General features: G+C 53.3%; 7 protein-coding genes across 7 annotated transcripts; 3 read left to right on the top strand and 4 right to left on the bottom strand.

Moving 5' to 3' along the window:
- Window positions 1-2,012: 2,012 nt before the first annotated feature.
- On the top strand, window positions 2,013-2,255 carry CkaCkLH20_08693 (uncharacterized protein; the record flags this gene model as incomplete). The annotated part of the gene is made up of 1 exon (XM_038891408.1): window positions 2,013-2,255. One exon carries the CDS (start codon window positions 2,013-2,015, stop codon window positions 2,253-2,255), a length of 243 nt encoding a protein of 80 aa, XP_038743420.1.
- Window positions 2,256-3,664: 1,409 nt separating this feature from the next.
- CkaCkLH20_08692 (uncharacterized protein) lies at window positions 3,665-4,290 on the bottom strand (the record flags this gene model as incomplete). The annotated part of the gene is made up of 2 exons (XM_038891407.1): window positions 3,665-3,847; window positions 3,943-4,290. 2 exons carry the CDS (start codon window positions 4,288-4,290, stop codon window positions 3,665-3,667), a joined length of 531 nt encoding a protein of 176 aa, XP_038743419.1.
- Window positions 4,291-5,676: 1,386 nt separating this feature from the next.
- On the bottom strand, window positions 5,677-7,411 carry CkaCkLH20_08691 (uncharacterized protein; the record flags this gene model as incomplete). Its single annotated transcript, XM_038891406.1, has 2 exons — window positions 5,677-7,298; window positions 7,366-7,411. The coding sequence occupies 2 exons, from the start codon at window positions 7,409-7,411 to the stop codon at window positions 5,677-5,679; spliced, it is 1,668 nt and encodes a 555-aa protein (XP_038743418.1).
- Window positions 7,412-8,849: 1,438 nt separating this feature from the next.
- CkaCkLH20_08690 (MFS maltose permease) lies at window positions 8,850-10,596 on the bottom strand (the record flags this gene model as incomplete). The annotated part of the gene is made up of 2 exons (XM_038891405.1): window positions 8,850-9,950; window positions 10,012-10,596. The coding sequence occupies 2 exons, from the start codon at window positions 10,594-10,596 to the stop codon at window positions 8,850-8,852; spliced, it is 1,686 nt and encodes a 561-aa protein (XP_038743417.1).
- Window positions 10,597-13,773: 3,177 nt separating this feature from the next.
- Window positions 13,774-15,098, top strand: CkaCkLH20_08689 (sterol 24-c-methyltransferase; the record flags this gene model as incomplete). The annotated part of the gene is made up of 4 exons (XM_038891404.1): window positions 13,774-13,986; window positions 14,049-14,083; window positions 14,139-14,460; window positions 14,514-15,098. The coding sequence occupies 4 exons, from the start codon at window positions 13,774-13,776 to the stop codon at window positions 15,096-15,098; spliced, it is 1,155 nt and encodes a 384-aa protein (XP_038743416.1).
- Window positions 15,099-16,907: 1,809 nt separating this feature from the next.
- Window positions 16,908-18,030, top strand: CkaCkLH20_08688 (pectate lyase; the record flags this gene model as incomplete). Its single annotated transcript, XM_038891403.1, has 3 exons — window positions 16,908-17,375; window positions 17,433-17,838; window positions 17,894-18,030. 3 exons carry the CDS (start codon window positions 16,908-16,910, stop codon window positions 18,028-18,030), a joined length of 1,011 nt encoding a protein of 336 aa, XP_038743415.1.
- A 265-nt stretch (window positions 18,031-18,295) lies between these two features.
- Window positions 18,296-19,711, bottom strand: CkaCkLH20_08687 (uncharacterized protein; the record flags this gene model as incomplete). Its single annotated transcript, XM_038891402.1, has 1 exon — window positions 18,296-19,711. The coding sequence occupies one exon, from the start codon at window positions 19,709-19,711 to the stop codon at window positions 18,296-18,298; it is 1,416 nt and encodes a 471-aa protein (XP_038743414.1).
- Window positions 19,712-21,631: the final 1,920 nt, after the last annotated feature.

The following is a 21,631-nucleotide window of genomic DNA, read 5'->3' as shown; positions in this document are numbered from 1 at the left end:
TAGGAAAGTAATGAAATCAATTGAGGCAGATTCATATTGGCGTGCGTGGCATTAGACGTCGTTAGACGCACGATAACTAGCACTCGTGGAGATTCTCTGTTTTCGTCTATGAAATTAACATCGCATTTGAATCTGGGAATCTGGGAGTTATCAGTCGACTTTCAGTCGCTTTCGTTATGATCAAGACCCCAAAACACATTAGAACCTGCCACGATACCAATCATGATACTACCGGGAACTCGTCCCGATGGTCCGTCTGAGAGATTAACCACTTTGGTTGAAATTCCCTGGCAATCTACCACGTTTTTCGTTAAAACGACGACCAAAAGTCGATTGTTTCCGGATGGCACAGGGAAGAAACGTATGCCTCTCTAGCCAAGTCGATTGAAAGCCACAGTCGGGAGACCATCGGAAGGCGGGTCCGATCAATCGGCGGCTTCCGGAGCAGCAATGCTCCACTAACACATGGCAGACCGATTGACACGACCCGCTCAAGGTGCCGCTACAGGTGTCGACCCGGACCACTGGGATCCGGGGCGAAAGCCGTCTTGGGCTTCATGACCGCCGAGCCGGTTTGAACTTGGTGAATCGTTTCTTTCCAGATACGTCTGACCTTACATTAAAGATGGCCGAAGGGCAAAAGTCAGGCATGTTGGGTACAAGACTTACGACTGAATAGTGGGCGTGGACAGCTCGTTCGGAACAAGCAGCAGCTGTCTCTTGAGGCAACGTCATTCCACTCTTGAACCCTGTAGGTGAGGAGATATCTCACGTTACCAACTACATCAATCATCTACACAGAGTTTGCTCACGATTTGTAGTGCGATTGCTTCCCAGGTGGTCTATGCGGCAAAAGTTTCCCTCCCGTGGGTGTTAATCTGCCTGTCACATGCGTCATTCATCCCCTGCAAATGCATGCTCACTGCTGCCCCCCTTTTCTCCCCTCCAAAAGCAACCCAAAGAGACTCAAAAAGACAGGCTAGACTAAGCCAAGAGAATCCAAGACTGGGGGACTGACGAAGGCCTTTCCATTTCCTCCAGTCCTGCAGACAACAAACACCCAAAGCCAACCAGTCGTGGTCGTCCGTTGGTTCCCATCCCGAGCTCCCGGCTCCACCCCGGGACTTTGTCTAGTTCTTATTAGTCGCGTGGTCGTGTCGACGGGTGTGTGCTCTCCTCGCGGGCGGTTTTTGGGGGGCCAGGGGAGCCGTCAAAACGACCAAAATGTTCCCCATAAAAGTCACGCCACTCGTCCCCATCGGCCTTGAATCATCCCTCCTTTCTCGGGGCTTCCCTCCAACGTCATTTGCTGGGCGGCCAGAACGACTCAGAGTTCTGCTGACCGTTTACGGCAGCTCGACGTGGTTTTTGGTTTTTGCCGAGCCTGCGAAACTTGACAGCTGCCCGAGGTAAAGAAGGACGAGAATTCGCAGGAATCACGGCCGTCTTCCCCCCACGCGAACGCATCGTATCCGACGGTCTGTATGGCTGGGTTTTCCGCTCTTCTGCCCTGTGAACCCAGACCCAAAGTCCGAGCGGCCCTCGAAGGTCCTTCGGGGTCCCGCTTTGCCGCCGGGCCGCTGTCGGTGAGGTAATCGGCTGGGGGATTTCCTAAATAGGTCTTTCAGGTATCATCCCCGGGTTGCCTCTGAGTAGATAATTTCTGCGCCTTTCCTTGCCGTAATCTTCTCTTTCTCTCCTCTCCAACTTTCGTAATTTTCCTTCTCTCGTTTTTTTCCGTCACACACACGATAGACCGATTTCCTCTCTACGGTTCCTATTTCCCGTTTCCTTTTGCGACAGACCGATTCCTTATAGATTGACTTGGCTTATTACATCAACGTCACAAGGTGAGTCCTGTCCTATTGTCACCTTCCGGCTCACGTTCGGGCCAAGATACCCCGCGATCATTCCAGAAGCTGACGAGACCGACGACAGTCACAAAATCCCGAGACATCGAAGAAATACACTCAAGACCAAACACGCAAAACCAGAAACAAACAACCGCCACCATGGTCCTCATCACCCGCGCCATCTCCCTCACCAACTTCCTCGTCGCGAGCAGCGCCCTCGGCTTCCAGGTCTTCGTCCTGTACCCCTGGCACGAGCAGCTCTCCCACGACTTCGAGGAGCTCAAGAAGGAGCACATTCGCGTGCTCGACTACGTCAAGGGCGTCGATGCCGGCCTGAGAAAAGGACAAGGCGGCGCCCCCGCGGGCCAGTCGATCCTGGAGCGCCTGGGCTACAAGTCGTAAACTACACCATGTGCGACTGTAGCCCGTGTTCTCTCTTTTTCTTTTTCTTTTTTGGGGTTATCCAAGGGTCGGTCTGTCTTGTCACAACTTGTCTTCATTTGTACGATTGCATGCGATATTCCCGAAATGCGAATTTAGAAAGAACTTATACCCCCTCAAACATCGGTAGTCTCGGCCTTCCTGATGCTTGCTTTGTCCCTTCCCTGACCGTTGCGGTACGTCTTGTGTATCACGTCGAGGCAGCTTGCCATTTTCCTAGTGCAGTGTTCCATAGTTACTCGCAAACCGTTGGCCGGCGCATCGAGGGGTGTTACACGGCGACTGCTCCGCATCCGGTGGTTCCACGATGGAGGCTTCCGGTCAACGCCATGTCTCAGTCTGCCTTCAACAACTGGACGCCTCTCAGAACACGGCATTCTTTCAGATCTTTCGAACATAATACCTTGGAAAACAGCTTCTCATAACAACTGGGCGATTGGTTTAGGGGTATAACGACCGCTTCGCATGCGGTAGGTCCTAGGTTCGATTCCTAGATTGTCCACAGCTTTCTTTTTTGCCTCTGGGAAGCCTGCCAAACATGCTCCTACCGTAGTAACAGATGCAATTATGTGTCTACCTTGCCTCACGTCATGAGGCCTGGGTTCTCACCAGTTTACTTTGGTGTAAATGTGCACACGTAATGCGAATAACAAGCGTGTTTTCGGCGCAGGAAGATGCTTCGGCAGATACGGAACGGGTTCGGCATGTAAGAGAATTGCTCCACTGCCTCCAGGTGTTCGCCGGAGCTCGCTCCGGATGGGACCCGCCCGGGCGTACATTAGGTCGGGTCGCCATGGTTTGATAGCGATTACAAAAGCAGGTCTCGCCCTTCAATAGATTCGCCGTTACTCGACATACTAATTCATTGATTCTGAATAGCGTTTTCCAATGATATCTCGACAACGCTCCTATTCACTATGATGAGATTCCACTGCTACTCCGCTACAGATCGCATCAACTGAAGCAAAGACTGACCCTTTTATCGCTGAAGACTACGCGACTACGCCGTTTTCGACAGACTAAACAGAGCTCATTCGAACGGAAGACTTCATAGCCAATATCAAAGTGACACTAGAAGCATGTCACATAAGTGCGGCATCCAATTGCCAAGGTTACACAGTTTCATTCGATCGCTAACTCATTCAAGTTGAACAGAAATTCATTTGCTTCTAACCATGAGATCCAGCGTCCGCGATTCCAAGCCTCATAAAGGGTATCGTAAACTCCAAATTTCAAGTCCGTCTCTGAAGAATAATCTTCATTTTCTCTCATCCGTTCATTTCACAGCACTCCTCAACACCCTGCGTCTCATTCATAAAGAGTCCACCTGACGGTCGCTTCGAGATGAATGCCAATGACGATCCCCAGAATCAGGCGTAGCTCTCCGGCTCAGCGGGCCAATTGCACACCCAAGCAACGCCGAAAATGAGCAACCACATGATGAGCCAAGTAACATAGCCGCCAGCCGTGCCGAGTCCAAAAAAGCTCCCCACCAGAATCGCGGCATGAATAAACGCGGTAACCAGCAGAAAAATGTCAAAATGCCAACGGCCCTACCACGCAATCACAGTCAGAACGGGTGCAAAATTCCTCTCATCGACAGCCAAGACGGCACTGCCGTGCCGGAGCCAAGCCGAGTCGCACTCACCAGCATAACCCCAAACACCTTCCGACGGCCCTCGGCCTGCCCGATGACGGCCAGACACCACGCGATGAAGAAGAAACCCAGGACGCCCAGGATGATGCCGATGATCCAGCTCGCGACGCGGCCGGCGACGGCGTCGCGGACGATGCCGACGATGGAGAGCGCGGTGCGGATGCCGAGGATGATGTACATGCAGATGCGGCGCAGGAGCGCCGCCTTGTCCGAGGTCTTGAGGCTGTAGGCCTCCCACGAGAAGGACCAGCAGCCGCGCATGTTGGGGCAGTTGCGGTCCTTGAAGCTGCCGCCGCCCTGGGCGGGTGCCGCCGCGGTCTGGCCTGCGTATTGGGTCATCTCGTGAGTATTAGACGGGCGGTTTTTTGGCTTGGTTGGGAGGGGAGGGTCGATCGTGAACTCGTCGTTGTGGAGGAGGGAGGTTTGGCGGTCGGGAACTAGGGGCAGCACACAAAATCTCGCGAAGCGGTTGAAGGTATGTTGGGAGAGATGCTGCTTTTATATAGCAGTCTGGCCAAGCGAGATGGGATTCCTGAAGCGGAGGGGTCTTGTTGGACATGGTGGGCTGGGGGCGGAGTCTGTGTGACTTGGGGGCGGCCAGTTGGTCCTTGTCTCATGACAGGGGAGGCGTTTCCTCGCCATCATCTTGAGGGAGCAAATTCTGGTCATTCAGCAATGGCTGCCTGGAATCTTATCAAATAAACTTTTCAGAATATCGTATTAAGCGTGTGTTATGTTGCCAGATCTGACGAACTGAACAGAGACACAGAAGAGTAGTTGCGTTGAATCTCAGCGGCATATCAAACTGTAAGTAAGAGAATGACAGGGGAGGCTTGTTCATAGAGTGGAAAATGCATGGGGGCCTTTGGGGTCCCGAGCAGGCGGCCGGTTTCTGCCTAGAAGGCGGCCGCCAAATGAGCAGAGGATTTTTTACCTGCTTCTGGCTTTGTGCGGCCAATTGCTGTTGTTACACGAGCGGTTGCGCTGGTTGGTGAGACGTGAAGATTCCGTCCGGTTTGTTGCGGTGATGGCCGCGTAATCCAAGCAGGACTCAAGATTCCAAGGAAGAATATCTGCCGAAAACAAAGGGTTCAACTCTTGGCGACAAACTCGCGGGAAAGCCTCACCGTACAGAGCCAACAAACTTATTAGGACTTTTGAGTGACAGAAATAGATTGAAGAGACGTTGTTGGTTGGACTCGTAGCCCCAGCCGTAAGTCGTCCGATTCTCAGCCCGGCCCCCGAGTGCACCCACCCACAACGCTCATGGATGTCACCCTCGACTTTTAAGCTTAATCCAGGACAGCTCCATCCTATGAGGGTAGTGAGACGCCAAGACAGGCGCGCACCAGAGGCACGGAAGCTATTTGGCGTGTCATTTCGAGATGAGATATCTGGAAAGCTTAGACTCTTAGCATAGCCGCCTTCGACAAGCACGTCTGCGGTATTCGAGTTGCAAATGTGCTCTCAACATATTTCATTTCAGGGGTTTCGACCCGCAAAAGAGCCGGTCGCTCGTTAGTCTAGGCAGCGGCCATTAGGCCCCCGCGGTTCCTTGGCGTGCGATCCTTTGCCATCGTGATTCAGCCACATCCTTCGCTCCTTCGCCCGTACACCGCACACAGTTTTCTCCGTGGTATGAGTCAAGCGGTGACGATCTTTTGTACGGTAATATAATACATGTTATATACAGCTCGTCGAAGAACTGATGACACGAGCAAGGCGTTACTCGGAGCCCTCCTCTTTGCGACCGATAGGTGGTATGACGCCGCTTTCGGGGCCCCAGCCCGTGGTAGATGTTTTCCCAACAGGATTCTTGGGACGGTTGAACTTGAGGGGTTTGGCCGCGTGCCTTCTGGGATCCTGTTCGCGAAGAGCGCTCCTGTCTTCCTCAAACTTCTGAACGAAAGTCTGGCCCCATGCTCCGTGGTCGGGTATCGCGGGCGTTTCAACGGTTGGAAGGGTGTCGGGCTTGCGATCCGGCTCCTCACGCCGTATCTCCCTTTTTGGAGCCTTTCGAATGCGCTCGAGATGCCTGGCATTTCCCCATTCGCCGCCTCCCGGATTCTTCCACCTTCCGTTCTTTGCAAAGAGACGTCCTTGGCGTCTTTTCGACAGATCTCTCCCGGCTTGACGGAGCATCTGCTTTGCTTCGTCCCGAGTGATTGGCTTATCCTCCCCCCGAGGCGTGGACTTACCACGTCGAGACCTGACTAGACCTTGGCCCGTCTGCGAAGCCTCGCGAGCAGCACTGAACATCTGCTTGAATTCGCCTGGAGTGATTGGCTGCTTGTTTCCCCCAGATGTAGACTTTTCCTCGCGAGAAAGGCGGGCGTGTCTTGCGTACGCCGCAAGGCCGTACTTCGCTTCCTGATTCGTTCTCCTGTCTTGGCTCCAGAAGTATTGGACTACATCCTCTGAGAACGGTTTGTCGTCGCCGACCGTGTCATATACGAAGTACGCCGAGCTGTTGGCCCTGCTCATCACACCGCACTTCCGGCCTTTCGCCAGGGCAGCTCTTTTCAGCCATTCCAACAAGGTCACCAGCTTCCTCAGCGCTACCTGGTTCTGGTCTTCCCAGGCCGACAAGAGCGGTGCTCCGTGGTAATGTTCTGGCGTATAGAACATCCCGTCTCGATGTTGGGCAACAATGAGATGCGGTGTGCGGCCGAACCACATCTGAGTTAGAGTAGAGTCCTGGTTGAGCTCGGAGTCTATATGTACCGTTTTGATTTCCGCCGCCATAGACTGCAGTGGCATAGACCCGCCGAATTGTCGAGCGATTTCGACCACAAGGTCTGGTCTAGCCTCCGTTTTGGACTTGATGTACTCGGTCGTTGGCATGTCTTTCAGAGATAGTCCCCATGCGGCATCGACGTCCGTCTGCACGACGATATTCAGACTGCCGAACTGGTATCGCACATAGCGAATGCACTGTTCAGTGTGCTCGAGCTGAGGCGGTAGCCTTGTGGCGTTCTTCTCGAAGGCGTGTCCATACGAGTGGCCTTCACGACTGACAACTCCGTCTTGGGGTGGTCGTGTCATGAACAGCGTGTTATGTACCATCTCGATATCGAAACGGGACATGTGCTTATCCTTGCCATTGATACGTCTGAGAAGAGACATGAGGAGGCCTCGTGAAATGACAATATCCACATTGTCAAAGCTAGTACGTCGACGTAACGCACGATCCGTCGCGCGAGCAGCCAGGAGCATTGTTTCAAAGACGTGGGTGGTGCTCTGGCCTTCGTACAGGGCACGATGATAGTATGCGGCGTTCCTGGGCGGATCTGGCTCCAGCTTGCGCGGCCACATACCTTCACTCTCAACATATACAGGGGGACATCCTGTCCATAATCAGCTATGTTCGCGTATTGAAATCGGCCTCGAGTTTTTCATGTGGGAGATCTTTACCTGGGACTAGCAGATGCAATTTGGAAATGTCATCCTTGGCGCGCATGGAAAACCGAGTGTTGTAGCTGCACAGCACTTCAGGGTTTGACCACCTTGTGACTAGAAGCTCTGCGGGCTGCAAGGTTAGGCAATTGATGAGGGCAAAGGCTCTGGCTTTGCCTCGCGGTGCGTCCACAATATGGGGGGTTGCGCCCGCGATATCTTTCCAGGCCCAGTTGATCCTCCTTTGGTGTTGTTCCTCATCTGTCCAATCGAGTTTGTCAACAGTGCGTTGCCGTCTGCCTGCTGCACGTTCGGCTCTCCGTAACGGGCTGTTATGTATCCTCTCATGGTAAAGTGCTTCCTCCTGAGCCTTTCTGCGTTCCGCTATCAAAGTTTGTCTTTTGGCTTCAGCCCATCGAGATCCTGCCCGCGAAGCCTCTAGTCTGATTTCTTCTTCCGCTCTCAACCGGTCCTCACGCGCCTTAATACGGGCACGTTCTTCTTCAACTGACACTCGAAGTTTCGGTTTCCGTTTAGGTTTATCAGGGTCCACTACCCTCTTGCGCCTGAAGGTCAATGTCGCTTCCACCCGCGGCGGCTCCGGCTCTTCCTCCTCTTCCCAGGCCGCAGGGTTGCTCTTCAGGCGCGGGGCGACCGGCGGTTCAATGAAACGTCGTCCTAGATTGACTGCTTTCTGGCCTGGTAGAAGCAAACGAGGCGGAATTCGACCTCCTGCTCTACTCGCCGGTGCCGGTTGTGCTCCTGGTTTGCTCGTACTTTGACTTGAGAGAGCCGATGGAGATGGTTCTGGTTCTGGTCGCGCTCCTGGGTTGCTTGCACTCTGGCTTGGGAGAGCCGAAGTAGGTGGTGCTGGTTCCGGTGGTGCTCGTCTTATTACTGGTGGTGTTCTGGCGTCCCAGCCCCTCATACTTGGGTGAACCGACGGAGGGGGGCCTCTGCGCGATGAGGCAAAGCCCCTGGCGTGACACCATTGAGAGACCCTGTGGCCTACATTCGGCGGGGGCATCTGCGCTCGAGTGTGATTGAACGGTGTCGAGTGAGGGTGAGCGTCCCGAGTGAGCGACGCGTCGGTTGAGCTTCAGCGCGAAGTGGACTTTGTCCCGGCCGGCAAACGGCACCGACTGGTTTTTTTTTTTTTCTTTTTTTGGAGGATCGGAAGAGAAGATTATCCGCGACCCACTACGGAGCCGGAGGTTCGGCCCGGGCGCGATTTCCCCGCCATACCATAGCGGGTCCAAGATTATATGGACCAATCGGACTCCATCCTTGGAAACGTCACCAAGCGATCAGAGTGTATTGATTGCACGTTCATTAAACTCCTTTTCGATCACTTTGGACAAGGTTTGAATTGATATGCTATGTACCCAAGTATGTTCTCGTTCCTATGTTATGTAAAATTCATGTGGTATAATTCAATCCGTTGACATGCGCTCACCCAACGCCCGAAACCCCATCCCATCCGAGTCCACCGCCCCGACGTCTCATGAGGTCAACCTTTTCTCAATCTGAGTCACCCCATGTTCCTTGACGGAATTCACAGACGACTCAACGTGCTCATCTCTCAAACTGCTGACCGATGTCTTGCTAAATTTCCTCGCCGACACGCCCCTCTCAAAGAGGACATCGAGGTCGAGGTATGTCCTGTCCTTGGGTTCCGGCAGGCGGAAATATGTCCACACGAAACACAAGAAACAGGTGGCCGCCCAGAAGAACCCGGCCTTGGCACCCCAGTTCCACGCCGACGGGTTCAGCATGTTGGGCGTGAGGATGTTGGTCACGATGCCCGTGATGTTGTACAGGTTTCTCGCGAGCACCACCGTCTTGGTCTTGAGGCGCGTGGAGCTGAGCTCGGAGACGAGAGAGTAGCACACGGGTCCGACGGTGCAGTCGTAGAAGAAGGTGTACACGAGAAGCAAGCTGCCGATCGCCCACTGGGCGCCGACGTTGCTGCGTCCCGCGAGCGAGGTGAAGCCGATGGTGAGCAGGGTCAGGCACATGGTGAGCTGCCCGGTCAGGTAAAGCGTGCGACGGCCGAAGTGCTTCATGAGGACCCATGACAGGACGGTTCCAACGAAGCCGATGGAGTACTGGCCCAAGGACATGTTGAAAGAGTTCTCCACCGCCATACCGGCCTGCTGGAAGAAGTAGGTCGAGAAGCCCATGAAGGTCGAGCCGCAAAGTGTTTGGACGGCCCAGGTACCGCAGACGATTTCGGTTCGGCGGAGATCAGTGCCCTTGAAGCAGTCGGCGTAGGTCGTCCCGGCGTTTATTTCCTTCTCCGTCTCGTTGGTCTTGACCAGCATGGCGATGTACTCGTCGGGGTTGAAGCCTCCACGTTGCATGACGTTGCTCGAGGTCAGACGGAGGACCGCTTCCCTAGCATCTTCGAGACGCTCCTTGCGTACAAGCCACCAGGGGGACTCGGGGGCGAAGAAGATGCCAATGATGAGGGGAACTGGCCACATCCACTGCAGGGCAAACGGAATCCTGTATCCCCATTCGTCTGTGCGATCGACCATGGCGCGGAGAACACCGCTGGCAATCAGTTGGCCAATGACCCAGCAGAGATTGACGTAGGTGGTCTGGTATCGCATCGTGTCAGCTCAGTTCTCGACTTGAGGCAAAAGATAGACTCCAACATACCAGGTAGGCTCGCAGATGGGTAGGGCAAACTTCGGAGGCGTAGGTGACAGTCAAGGTCTGGAAGATGCCCCATGGAACACCAATGAGAATCTCTCCTACCAACAGCACAGGCAGGTTCGGGGCGAAGAACAGGATGAAGACAAAGCATGTTACAGCGATCAGACCACCGATCATGGTCTTGCGGTAACCGAACTTGTCAGCGATAATACCGTTGAGGAAGAGACCACAGATCTCGCCGACCAGAGCGCCGTTGCTGAGGCCGGACTGCCAGGCCGAGGTAAGCTGGTAGGAGCCGTCGGGCTGGAGCTCGCCAAACCTCCTCTGGAAGACCGGGTAGGCGTAGAGGTTGTTCAGAAGAGTCTTGTCAAAGCCTTCCATGATGACAGCGGTACTGAAAAACATGGACCAGAAGATGGCTTGCGGGTACAGCTTGATGGATTGCAACAAACCCATGTTGAGTTCCGCCTCGGTCGCCGCCTCGGCTCCTGAGATGGGGTTGACTCTTTTGGCGTCGGACTCTCGACTGGTGGCCTCGAGGTCGAGGGAGGCAAGCGCCTCGGGCGATGTTGATTTGGAGTCGATCATTGCGGTGGTTTTCCAAAACGTCGTATTTGAAGGATGTAAAGAATGCGAGCTCGACGTGGACGTACAAGCGACTCGAGTAGATGTTTCGGAGTGCTATGACAAGCGTATGATTCAGAAGATTGGTTGTCTTCTGGTTCGAGCGTGTTCAGACTGGTGAAGCTGATGATCCTATGATGCTGTCAAGGTGGGAAAACGAGCGTCTTATAACCTTTTGAAGCCAACCTCCTGTCCTCCGCCAAGATATGATGGTGATGCTCCCTTCAGGAGAGGACCAGGTTGTCGCTCGAGGTGCGAACGCTTCTCACTGGCTCGCTCAAATTCATTCGAAGGTGGCGTGGAGGAGGTGTTGACCTCATGGGCCACTTGTGTGTTATGTTGTTCAATGCAAGAAGAAACCCGATCCGGATCCTGTCGGGCCCTAACCCACGCGCAAAGTTCCCGGGAACTAAGAAAGGACCCAGTGGCTCACGCGGGGTAGTCTGGGGGTATGCCGTCGCAGTTGAATGGGACCGATGATAGAACGACAGAGGCCTTTCCTCCCCTCGAGAATGGAAAAGAGGATGTCGTCCCGCTGCGGAAGTCAGGCCGATCCAGTGAAAAGAAGTGTCAAAACCTTTTCAATGGGGCGATATTGGCTACACTGGGGAAAGGCGAGACATGCAGGCTTGCAACACCGTCTGGACTCGACGACCGTCCGGCCGGCGTCACCGCGGACATCCCTGCACCATGTGGCGTGCGTGATGCCGCTTTGGGTCATGGAGCTTTTCCTCGCTGGGTAAGGCCTCTCGAGCCAGAAGAATTTATCCATGTTCCTCCCAATCACCATCAAGAGAATGCTCGGTAGAACCACTCATCGGCAATTGGCGCGAGGGTTTCTGCGAGATTTAGGGACACGGATTGGCCAATTGGGATTTTTACCTGACGTCGCTGAAACTAGGGGCCCCGGTAGACGACGGGGATCGGATGGGACGATGGTACCGGTGGGTGTTCTGGGGTGCGTGTTGGTTTGCAAGAAATACTATCCCCTCCTTCTTTGTTCCTGGCGACGTTGAGATCTGTGTGACAAGATCGGCGCCGTGTCAGACGACAGGTGCTTTTCTTAGCATGTCTTTCGACGCAAGTTCCTGTCATCACTATCAAACCAAGACAATGAGACTCCGCAAATACATCGATAATATGCGCGTCTCGAAAGATGGAAGCCGTGGTTGGCGCCAGAGTTCCAGCGATTCGTCCGCAGACACTAAACGAACTAACTACCTTCAGAGTTCGTTCGACGCGGTGTGAGGTTGGCGGGAGAACTCCAGACCGTCCCCAACCTCCCCCCAGACTTTTGAAGTTCCAGATCATTGAAAGTTTAAAGAAGCCTCCGGGCCTATTACGGGGGCCATACCAGTCTGTTTGGCCGTTCGACGGCCACATCGTGTGTGATTCCCTCGTCTTGAAGAGACGAGAGGTCTCGGGCCAGGTGCGCTACTCTTTTTCCCCGTGGGGAGGAGCATGTTGGACCTGGTAATAGACTTAAACGTGAGGCGAGGTGAAAGTATCTGCGACTGTCACAACTCCCCTTTCCCAAATCAAGGATAACATGAGATATCGGGTCTGATCCATATTGTCTTGTTGGGCATTTTCCCCGCACTTCCTCGTGCCTCCCGAGACCCGGCCTCTCCCTAGCCCCACGACGGTCGCCAAGTCCGAAACCCGTTGATCCTGTCCTTGCTCCTATTCATTGCTGCTGGCCTTGGTCAGGCTTGCCCTTCAAAACTCATCAAACGCTTGAGATAACCGTCAATGACAGATTCTCAAGTATCATGATCTCGAGATAGAGTAAGTAAGCTACACATGCCGCTTTAAAGTGACAACCACTAGAGGACAATGCATTGAAATCGAAGGTTATAATAAGAAAGGCCAGCGACGATGGAAGTCTGTGTCGCATTTCGCAGAATTTTGGCCGTCACATGTGGGCTCCATGCCTGTACCTCCGGCTTGGAACGGCCCCCAAGTGGATAGCCTCGGGGGCGGCTTTTGACCGGCTGATCGACGAGAATTACGGGACGGCCGGTCAAGTCTGATTCAGACCGAAAGGCTTAGTCATACCAAGCGGTGTATTTCGGTGGGGACAGGCAAGGTGAAGCTATCCGCAGATTCCTAGAGATGCAAAATCCTGAATGTGAGAAGTTATCTTGTCGCACTGATGAGCCCGTCTACCTTTCAACATGTTATGCCGGGATCAACAGATAAAATTCTGCAACAACCTGCATTTGGCCGTGGTGTAGACGTAGTTACGACGAATGAAGAGAGGTTGCATGTAGAAAAGCATCACTATCATCGTACTAGAACTCGTCCAAATGATTCGTATTCTCGAATTTTAGACGGGTTTGACAGGCACAGCGATGGAGTTAATGATGATTTCAACAAGAGTACCACCCGTTTGAGTTCGCACAATTCGAAACCAAATTATGAAAGCAGGATTCTTGTTTAATTCAATCCGTTGTGCATTTCCAGTATGCAAACTTCATAAACGCAATGCTGAGATGTTATGTCAAGCGCATCTGTGGCTGAGCAGAAGTGCGCCTCTGCTCTTTGCTGGTGCTCCAACATCAGCTCTCGTATTCGGGTTGAACCAATCTGTTCCCACTTTACGCCCCCAAAGTTGGATCTGAGATCTGAGCAACCGACCAACACCATACTCAGATAGCGTGCAACAGGAGACGCGCGTTGGTACCACCAACGAATCTGAGAAAGATCGTGGACGAATTTCGCACGTTTGAAGAGATGCGAATTCGTTCATTTCCCGTCTCCACTTCCGATCTGCCTTGAAGCGTAGGACCAATTACGTGAAGCAGCGAGGACCCGCGATGCTGTGCCGTAGTAAGCTGCTTCTACGCATTCGTATTCGGATACAGCTGTGCTCCCTGGCTGACTTATCGTTATCGCGTATTCGTTTCTCTTTACCAAAGGCCCTTGAGACGTAGGATTGAGAGAATATGTGGTTGAAGCACAATGGGTTCTCTGGAAATAGATATAAAAGGGACGAAGTCAGGAAAAGAAGAGAAAGAATGGCATGACAATTATCGAGTACGCTGCTGTAGCCGTCAAGTTTATCAACAATCTCTTCTTCGTCGTCACGGAATAGTTTGAGCCAATCTTTTCGCACACCAGTCTTCTTGCAAAGCCAAAATGGTTGAACATACTGCTGAAGAGGGCCAAGTCCTCTTGGCTCGAGATGCCACCTTCGAGAAAATCCTCCACAAGGGCACTTCGAAAGTCAATGTCGGCATGTCGGCAATGTTGAAGAAGGACTACGAAGCTCAGAAGGCCGCGTCCGAGGATTACTTCAGACACTGGGACAACAAGCTCGACGCTAAGAAGGAGACAAAGGAAGACAGAGAAGTAAGTTTTGGAAAACTTTGATGTTGGCCGTTGACTTGCTAACCGACCCGTTATCTACTTAGGCTCGAGCTGCAGACTACGAATCACTCACAAGACAGTACGTTGACAACACACGTTCGTACTTCGATACCAAAGTCAATCTAACGATGTAGATACTACAACCTGGCCACGGACTTTTACGAATACGGCTTTGGAGAGAGCTTCCACTTCTCCCGCGCAGCAATCGCCGAGAACTTCAAGCAAACCATTGCCAGACATGAACACTACCTCGCACATGTCATCAACATCAAGAAGGGAATGAAGGTGCTGGATGTTGGATGCGGCGTTGGCGGGCCGGCTCGAGAGATTGCCAAGTTCACTGGTGCCTACGTTACCGGAATCAACATCAACGAGTACCAAGTGGAAAGGGCAACTCGGTACGCCAAGAAGCAACAGATGGACAAACAACTGCAATACGTCCAAGCCGACTTCATGGTACATTCATCCCTTTCCCTCGCAATAAATCTCATCTAACACGCAATTATCAGAACATCCCATTCGAAGACAACACCTTCGACGCGGTGTACGCAATCGAAGCCACCGTCCACGCGCCCTCGCTCCAAGCAGTCTACTCCGAAATCCACCGCGTCCTCAAGCCCGGCGGCGTCTTCGGCGTTTACGAATGGGTCATGACAGACAACTACGACAACGACAACCTCCTCCACCGCAAGACGCGCATCGAGATCGAACAAGGCAACGGCATCGCCAACATGGTCAGCACCGCCGAGGCGCTGCGCTCCTTCGAGGCCGCCGGGTTCGAGATGCTCGAGCACGAGGACTTGGCGGAGCGTCCGGACCCGATCCCGTGGTACTGGCCTCTCGACGCCGCCAGCTGGCGACACGCCCAGACTATGGGAGACCTGATGTACACTTTCCGCATGACCGGTCTCGGGAGGACGGCGACGCATTGCTTCCTGAGCGTGATGGAGACGTTGAGACTTGCGCCGCCGGGTATGGCGAAGACATCCCAGAGTCTCTGTGTGGCGGCTGACGCGCTGGTTCTTGGTGGAAAGGAGAAGATCTTCACACCGATGTATCTCATGGTTGGGCGGAAGTCTGGGAAGGCGGAATGATTTATAGAACAGAGAGGTTTGGGAAGCGTAAGGGCAAATAATAGAGAAATAGACCAAGAGATAGAGATATAATACTAGACAAGCAACTCACACAGGTATGTTTTACTTCCTGTTCCTCCTGCAGCCCTAGCAGACCCAACTTGACCTCCTCTCATCACTGGACCTCAAAAATAAGTTCAAAAACGTTATAGACATCGTGAATGGCAAAAGATTGGACGAACAGGGTACGTACCTCACCCCTCTACCTAGAGCAAAAAAGCAAAGAAGATGCTTAGCGAGTATTATACCACTAAACCATCCGCCCAACAAGATGATTTCGCCCGGACTTGAACCGGAGACCTTCAGTGTGTTAGACTGACGTGATAACCAACTACACCACGAAACCATTTGGATTGTTGAAGACCAGACGCGTAGTTTGGGAATATGTTGCGTTGGTGGTGCGGGTGGGAAATTTCGAGTCACGAAGCGAAAGCAAAGCCCTCATGTGGGGCCGAGTCGGGACCCGGTTGGGGCCAGTGGAGCTGCCGGAGACTCGGCCGGTCGTGTATCTCACCGAGTGAGGGATCTAATCTCATAAGCCAAGCATGCAGGATGTCGACGGAGAAGCAAGACCAACCATGATCTTGCTTTTTCTGGATCAAGCCCCATTTCCGAGACAGTTTGGTTCACGGAATAATCAGAGCAGGCCTCCGGTGTGGCGTCGCCGGCTACACGAAAATCAGCTCGGCGAGGGTTCCTGCAAGACCAAATATCCCCAATGCATGGTCGGGTGTTTACTTCATCTAATCCATTGGCTAATGTCCTTCTGTGCCTCACAGTATACGTCAACGACCATGCCGACGGTCCTCCTCATCAAACACAGAACGAGGGGAACGCCGTCCAGTGCCTGAATCAATTACAACGCAATCTATTTCTCTTCCGGAACCATTCCGTCGAAGAGCTGCAACAGCAATGTCGTCAAATTCTCGTCCAAATTGAGGGCGAGGGACTTTATTTGACTTCCGGGAAGACTGGAGTGTCTCCATGAGCTTATTATTTCCGGTCCAACCAACGTCACGCGAGCGCTCACATCAGGCCCCTCTTCTCCAACATGTTCCTCTTCCTCGGCCTGCTTATACCCGCCAAGTTCGCTGATCTTCCCCCGCAACCGACCATTCGTCTAAGCATTCGGATGAAGCCAATTGCTCCTGCTGACCGTCGAAATCACACCTTGCCCCGCCTCCCATATCTGCAGCTCAAGTCACACCAACATCACGAATGCCACGCGGAACTCCCCCCATTTCGCTTGCACATCATGACACTCGCAATTCTTGGCTGCGTTGGATCTTCCACCCCGATTCATTCTGCACGAACTGTAGAAACATTTCGCCCGTCACCCAGCTCGAAACGGATCTCTGAATTTCCACCATTGACAGCAAGTTCCTCAGCATTAGCCGGCTCTTGGCGCAGCCTCTCTACAGCATCGTGGCTGGACCAAGGGTCCCGACCCAACATGCTGGATCGCAATCATTGGCGTTGCTTTATTGGAGACGGACAGGGTTCTCCGCATGGGACCTCCTCGAGGCTCCATGATGCGAAAACCGGAGATGAGTTACCGGGGTTTTTGAAGCTTTGGATCAACACCTTGGGTTGCGCCAGCTCGGCGGATGGGTGCATCATCGCATGGCAGCGTTGCATCATGATCGTGTATAAGTAGCTTCTGAAAGCCTGCTCCCATCCTCCGAGTTCTGTGTGGACCAGCTCTCCCTGCCTTTCTGACGTTATATTCTGTCTTCTCTAGAGGCTCGGTTATCTGCCCTGTCAAGCACAATGAGACTCAACGCCCCAGCTCTTCTATCCCTCTTCGCAAGCTTAGCAACCGCCAACCCTCTGGACTGGCTTGGCATTGCCTCTTGGGATGTCGAGGGTTACGCGAAGGACAACCCGTTGGGCAAGACCACTGGAGGCAAAGGTGGTCCTACCGTGACCGTCTCCAGCGTCCCGGAGCTCCAGACTGCCGTCACTGGCGCCGAACCCAAGACCATCGTCCTCAAGGGCGAGTTCGCTCTACCCGCGCGTCTCAAGGTCGGCTCCAACAAGAGTCTCGTCGGGTACAAGACCTCGGCACACATCACCGGCAAAGGTGTTGACGTGGTGAACTCGACCAATGTCATCTTGCAGAACCTCAAGATCAGCCATATCTTGGACAATGACTGCATAACCATTCGGAACTCAACGAGGGTGTGGGTTGACCACAACGAGTTCACTTCGGATATCTCCAAGGGTCCTGACTTCTATGTATGTCGAATCTCTCTGCCACCTTGGAGAAGAACAGGAACTAACTGCGCGCTTCAGGACGGCCAAGTCGACATCATCCGAGCCTCGGACTGGATCACCGTTTCCTGGAACTACTTCCACGACCACTGGAAGTCCTCTCTCGTAGGAAACGACGCCACATTCCGTGCCCTCGACTTTGGTCACCTTCACGTCAGTTACCACCACAACTACTGGAAGAACGAGGGCACCCGCGGTCCTGCCGGCCGATTCGGTCACCAGCACATCTACAACAACCTCTACGAGGACTTCCTCTACCAGGCAATCCACTCACGATCTGACAACCAAGTTCTCGTCGAGGGCAACGTCTTCCGGGGCAACACACGCGAGGCGCTCAGCACGTACGGTCTCGTGATTCCCGACGACTCGCCTAATACCTGTACTTGCGGCGATTATGAGCTGGATGGGTTTGCCAACCTCGGTGCTCGTGAGTTGTCCAGGACAGTGACCATTGTGTTTCAAAGCTGACATCGCATCTACAGGTAACGATTGGGGAAAGGCTGGCGTGAACATCACCCAGAAAGGCGACTTCTATAAAGCTCCTTACAAGTTCAAGCTGACACCGTTGCCTTTGGTAGCGCCTATCATCAAGCTTGGAGCTGGTATTGGAAGAGTCTGAGTATATTGATTAGTAACATAATGGTAATGAAGGAGTTGGTTTCGGGAACGAGTACTGAGCATGAAGTATTGATGAGATGACGGCTTAAACACAATTATATTCTAAGAAATGTCTATTACGCCTACAAAAGGCAAGGATTATATTTCACTCAGATTCGCTCAAACGTTTCCTGCTTGCTCATCTCCCACCATCCATCGCACACCCTTGCATCATACTCCTGACCACACATCTTCTAACTCATCGAATGGTGCATCTCCCTCTCAGCTTAAGCCAGAGCGTAAGCCATAAGGCGAGGCTCGGCAAGAAGCTTGGGGACGTAAGCCAGCAGACGAATACCGGCAGCAACAATCGTGCCGGCAGTGGCAACACCGTCCTCGAGCGTCAGACCAGGGGCAATGTAGTTCTTGCAGACGTCGTTGAAGTTGATCCTGCTAACCTGGGCGGGTCCCTGGTTCACCAGCGCATCCTTGATCAGGGCCGCCGTGAGGGGGTTGAACAGCATCGTCGCATGGCCGTAGACGCTGCCGGCAGGGCGACCGGCGCAGACTTGCTGGACCTCGATGTTCGTAACTCCGACGCGGCGAGCATCGTTCAGGTAGGCGGAAGCAGCGGTGCCCTGCTGAGGCTCGACAACCTCGTCAAAGAGAGCAGAGTAGAAAGTGGTGGTGGGGACGTAGGCGTCGGCTCCGCCCTTGGCTCTCAGAGTCTTGACGAAGAGGGAGGTGTACTCCTGCTGGATGACGGAAGGGTCGCAGGGGGCGTTGAGGGCACCGGATCCGGGAGACAGGCAGAGCACGTTGGCAAGGACGGTTCCGTGGAAGTCGGGGGAGACGGGGAGGAAGTTGGACACGACGCTGCGGGTGGACGGCCAGAAGGTGAAGGCCCACTGGGTGTCGAGACCACCCTGGGACCAGCTGATGATGCTCGAGTTCTTGCTGGTGATGCCGTTGATGTAGTTAATGGCATAGGCGACGTACTCGGAGTTAACCTGGGCGTCGCCGAGCAGGGCACCGGGGATGTTGAGCCAGACGGGGTCGGCGTAGGGGACGTTGGTGAGGAGCTTGAGAAGGTTGGGGCTAAAGGCCTCGCCTCCGTAGACGCCCGTACCCGGGACGAAGATGACGGGCGGCTTTTGGCCGTAGGTGAATGTCTTGGGAATGTAGATTGCCTGGCGGAGCTGTTGCTCGGAAAGGGTGTAAGGCGCGTCGGCCGCATCCTTCTTCGGGTAGATGGGCTTGGCGGGGTTGAGAGGGTTGTTGTTGTTGGTCGAGTCGATGGGGTTGATGGGAGCAATGAGCTTGCCAGCGACGTTGGCCAAGTCTACGCTGCCGAGGCCGAGGAGGCCGCCTCCACCGAGGAGACCCTGAAAGCCAGAGAGGAGACCAGAGGGGACGATTCCCTGGCCGATTTGCTTCTGGACGTTGCCGTAAAAGTCGCTGTTGGATCCTGCCTGCTTCGAGTTCCAAATAGATCCAAGCTTCGTTTGGAGGTCGTTGGCATTGAGAACGCCAGCGCCGTTTGCGGTTGTAGCTCCCAGGACGCCGGTAAGAGATTGAACATAGTTGGCCGGAAGAAGAAGGTTAGTGACACCGCCGAGGGCATCGAGAAGACCGGCCGGGGCGGCGTCGGCCGACTGAAGGAGGAGCGCGGCGAGCGCGGCTTGCTGGATGGTAGAACGCATGTTTATGTGAGTAATGAAAGTAGCTCTTGATATGAGATGACTGAGTAGTTAGAAAAGAACGAAAGTTGTGGCTTTGGAAAGAGAGTGAGTCTTGTGATGAAGCTTGTGAGGTGGATGAAGGATTTCTCTCATGAAGATGGAGCACTGCTAAGCTTATATCCTTTCAAATTGAAGGCAAAACGAAGGATTTGATGTTTAGGTGGGAAAGAAAACCGTTGCCGTGCGCCATGAACGTGTCCGGGACATCGGCATTCGAAGCCATCCCGCGGTCCTCCGCAGCCTAGCAAGCTCTCACGGAAATAGGTTAGGGCGTTGTGGACAAGCTTCCCACGGTAGACTTGAAGATCTATGAGCTAAAAGCTCCAAGGACCGGGCTTCTCGGGCGGGCGACTGGGTGAGTGTGTGATATTTTCGGTGTTATTGCATGTCGTGTTGGTCATAGAGTTCGGTAGTGGTTGTTGGTGTTACTGTAAGAGGAAACGTTGGAAGCCTAGCGCGTGGCCGATAAGATTCCCGTCCAGGCCCCGTCCAGGGTGCCGCTCTCGGATGGTTCTCCGTTTAGAAAGCCTCATCGTCGGTCTGACGTTGAATATCAGAGACTGACTGTCTTTGTTCTGTTCGAGTGCTCTGCTATAGCAGTTCTTTGATGAAATTTAAGCTTGACCCGTGGCGCCACAACCGGCCGCCAGCCGCAACTTTCATTAACAGCCCAAATTTGTGGTTCGACATTCGAGAAACAGAATCTGCGTCATGGAAGTATGTCGGCATAACCATTACCACTTTCTTGTCCGAAAGTCTCGGAAATCTTCTTATAGAGGACCATTCACACATTGTTTACACGATGTTCTTCATGGACAACCCTTGTTTCATTGTATTCCTTAAATTCCATCATCCGAATCTGTCCCAGCAACCTACGGTCCAAGCTTCCATGATAAGCTCACGGATGCAGGTAAACACGCGCCACACAGGCCTTTTGGCGTCTGGCTCGGACGAAGAGCGGGATACCCCGTGGAGCTCTGGAGCGTTCTGCCCAGGGCCAAGTTTTGTCTTCAACAAATGACGGCTCCGCCGCTCCGGCTTTGCAGACTGCCGTATCAGATCTTTTATTCTCCGTAGCCTTCTTCATCGGCGGTTCTCACACTTCGCAGTCTATGCTTCGGACCGATATCAGGTGGACGCATCTTCCGCTTGACTGCGGTGACCTGGCAACTGTGAGATTCTTTCACGATCTGCCTTTTGTTGTGCAACGGGAGAGACATCGTTCGACGAATTGGCTGGCTACGAAATGACGAGACGATTTTGAGATTCCCCGACTCACCTGAGAGGTCCCCGGCCTTCGACCGCTGATCTGGGTTCCTCGTGCAAGCCGGACCGATTTGAGCATCAGACTCCTAGCTCTCGTGAAGGTCTTGGCAGTAGGCTTGAACAAGGCCATGTGATAGAAGCGCTCTTGTATGTTCACCATGATCGTCCGATGAGTGATCCAGCAGAAAAGCTGTGTTTTTTCCTGAAGATGAGACCAAGCTAGCAATACAAGTACGGGAAGTTCGGTCACGAGTATGAGTGTGGCCTTGAAAAGATAGCATCGATGCAATTTAGCTGAAGACACGGATCTCAGCAGAATTATATGACCTGCATACCACATTCCATTTCGGTTGATGGGCATCATCACCGTCGTCCAGATACACAACTCGTACATCGTCTTAGCTATATATTTGGCGTTCAAAGCCTCAACTAAACATCGAAATGAACTCCGCTGTTGGACTGTGCGACATAGAAGCCACTTGCTGCGCAATCTTCTCTTATGGACACGCCAACAGTGCCAGACTGAAAGATAGCCATTTCGACTGATGTCAGACTAAAGAAATAGACAAATGAAGACCCGTTTCTGGCTTGGAGTATTGCGCTTCGAATACACAC

This window comes from Colletotrichum karsti (assembly GCF_011947395.1).
Source record: "Colletotrichum karsti strain CkLH20 chromosome Unknown Scaffold29, whole genome shotgun sequence".
Lineage (NCBI taxonomy): Eukaryota > Fungi > Ascomycota > Sordariomycetes > Glomerellales > Glomerellaceae > Colletotrichum > Colletotrichum karsti.
This window is presented reverse-complemented; position numbering and strand designations above follow the sequence as displayed.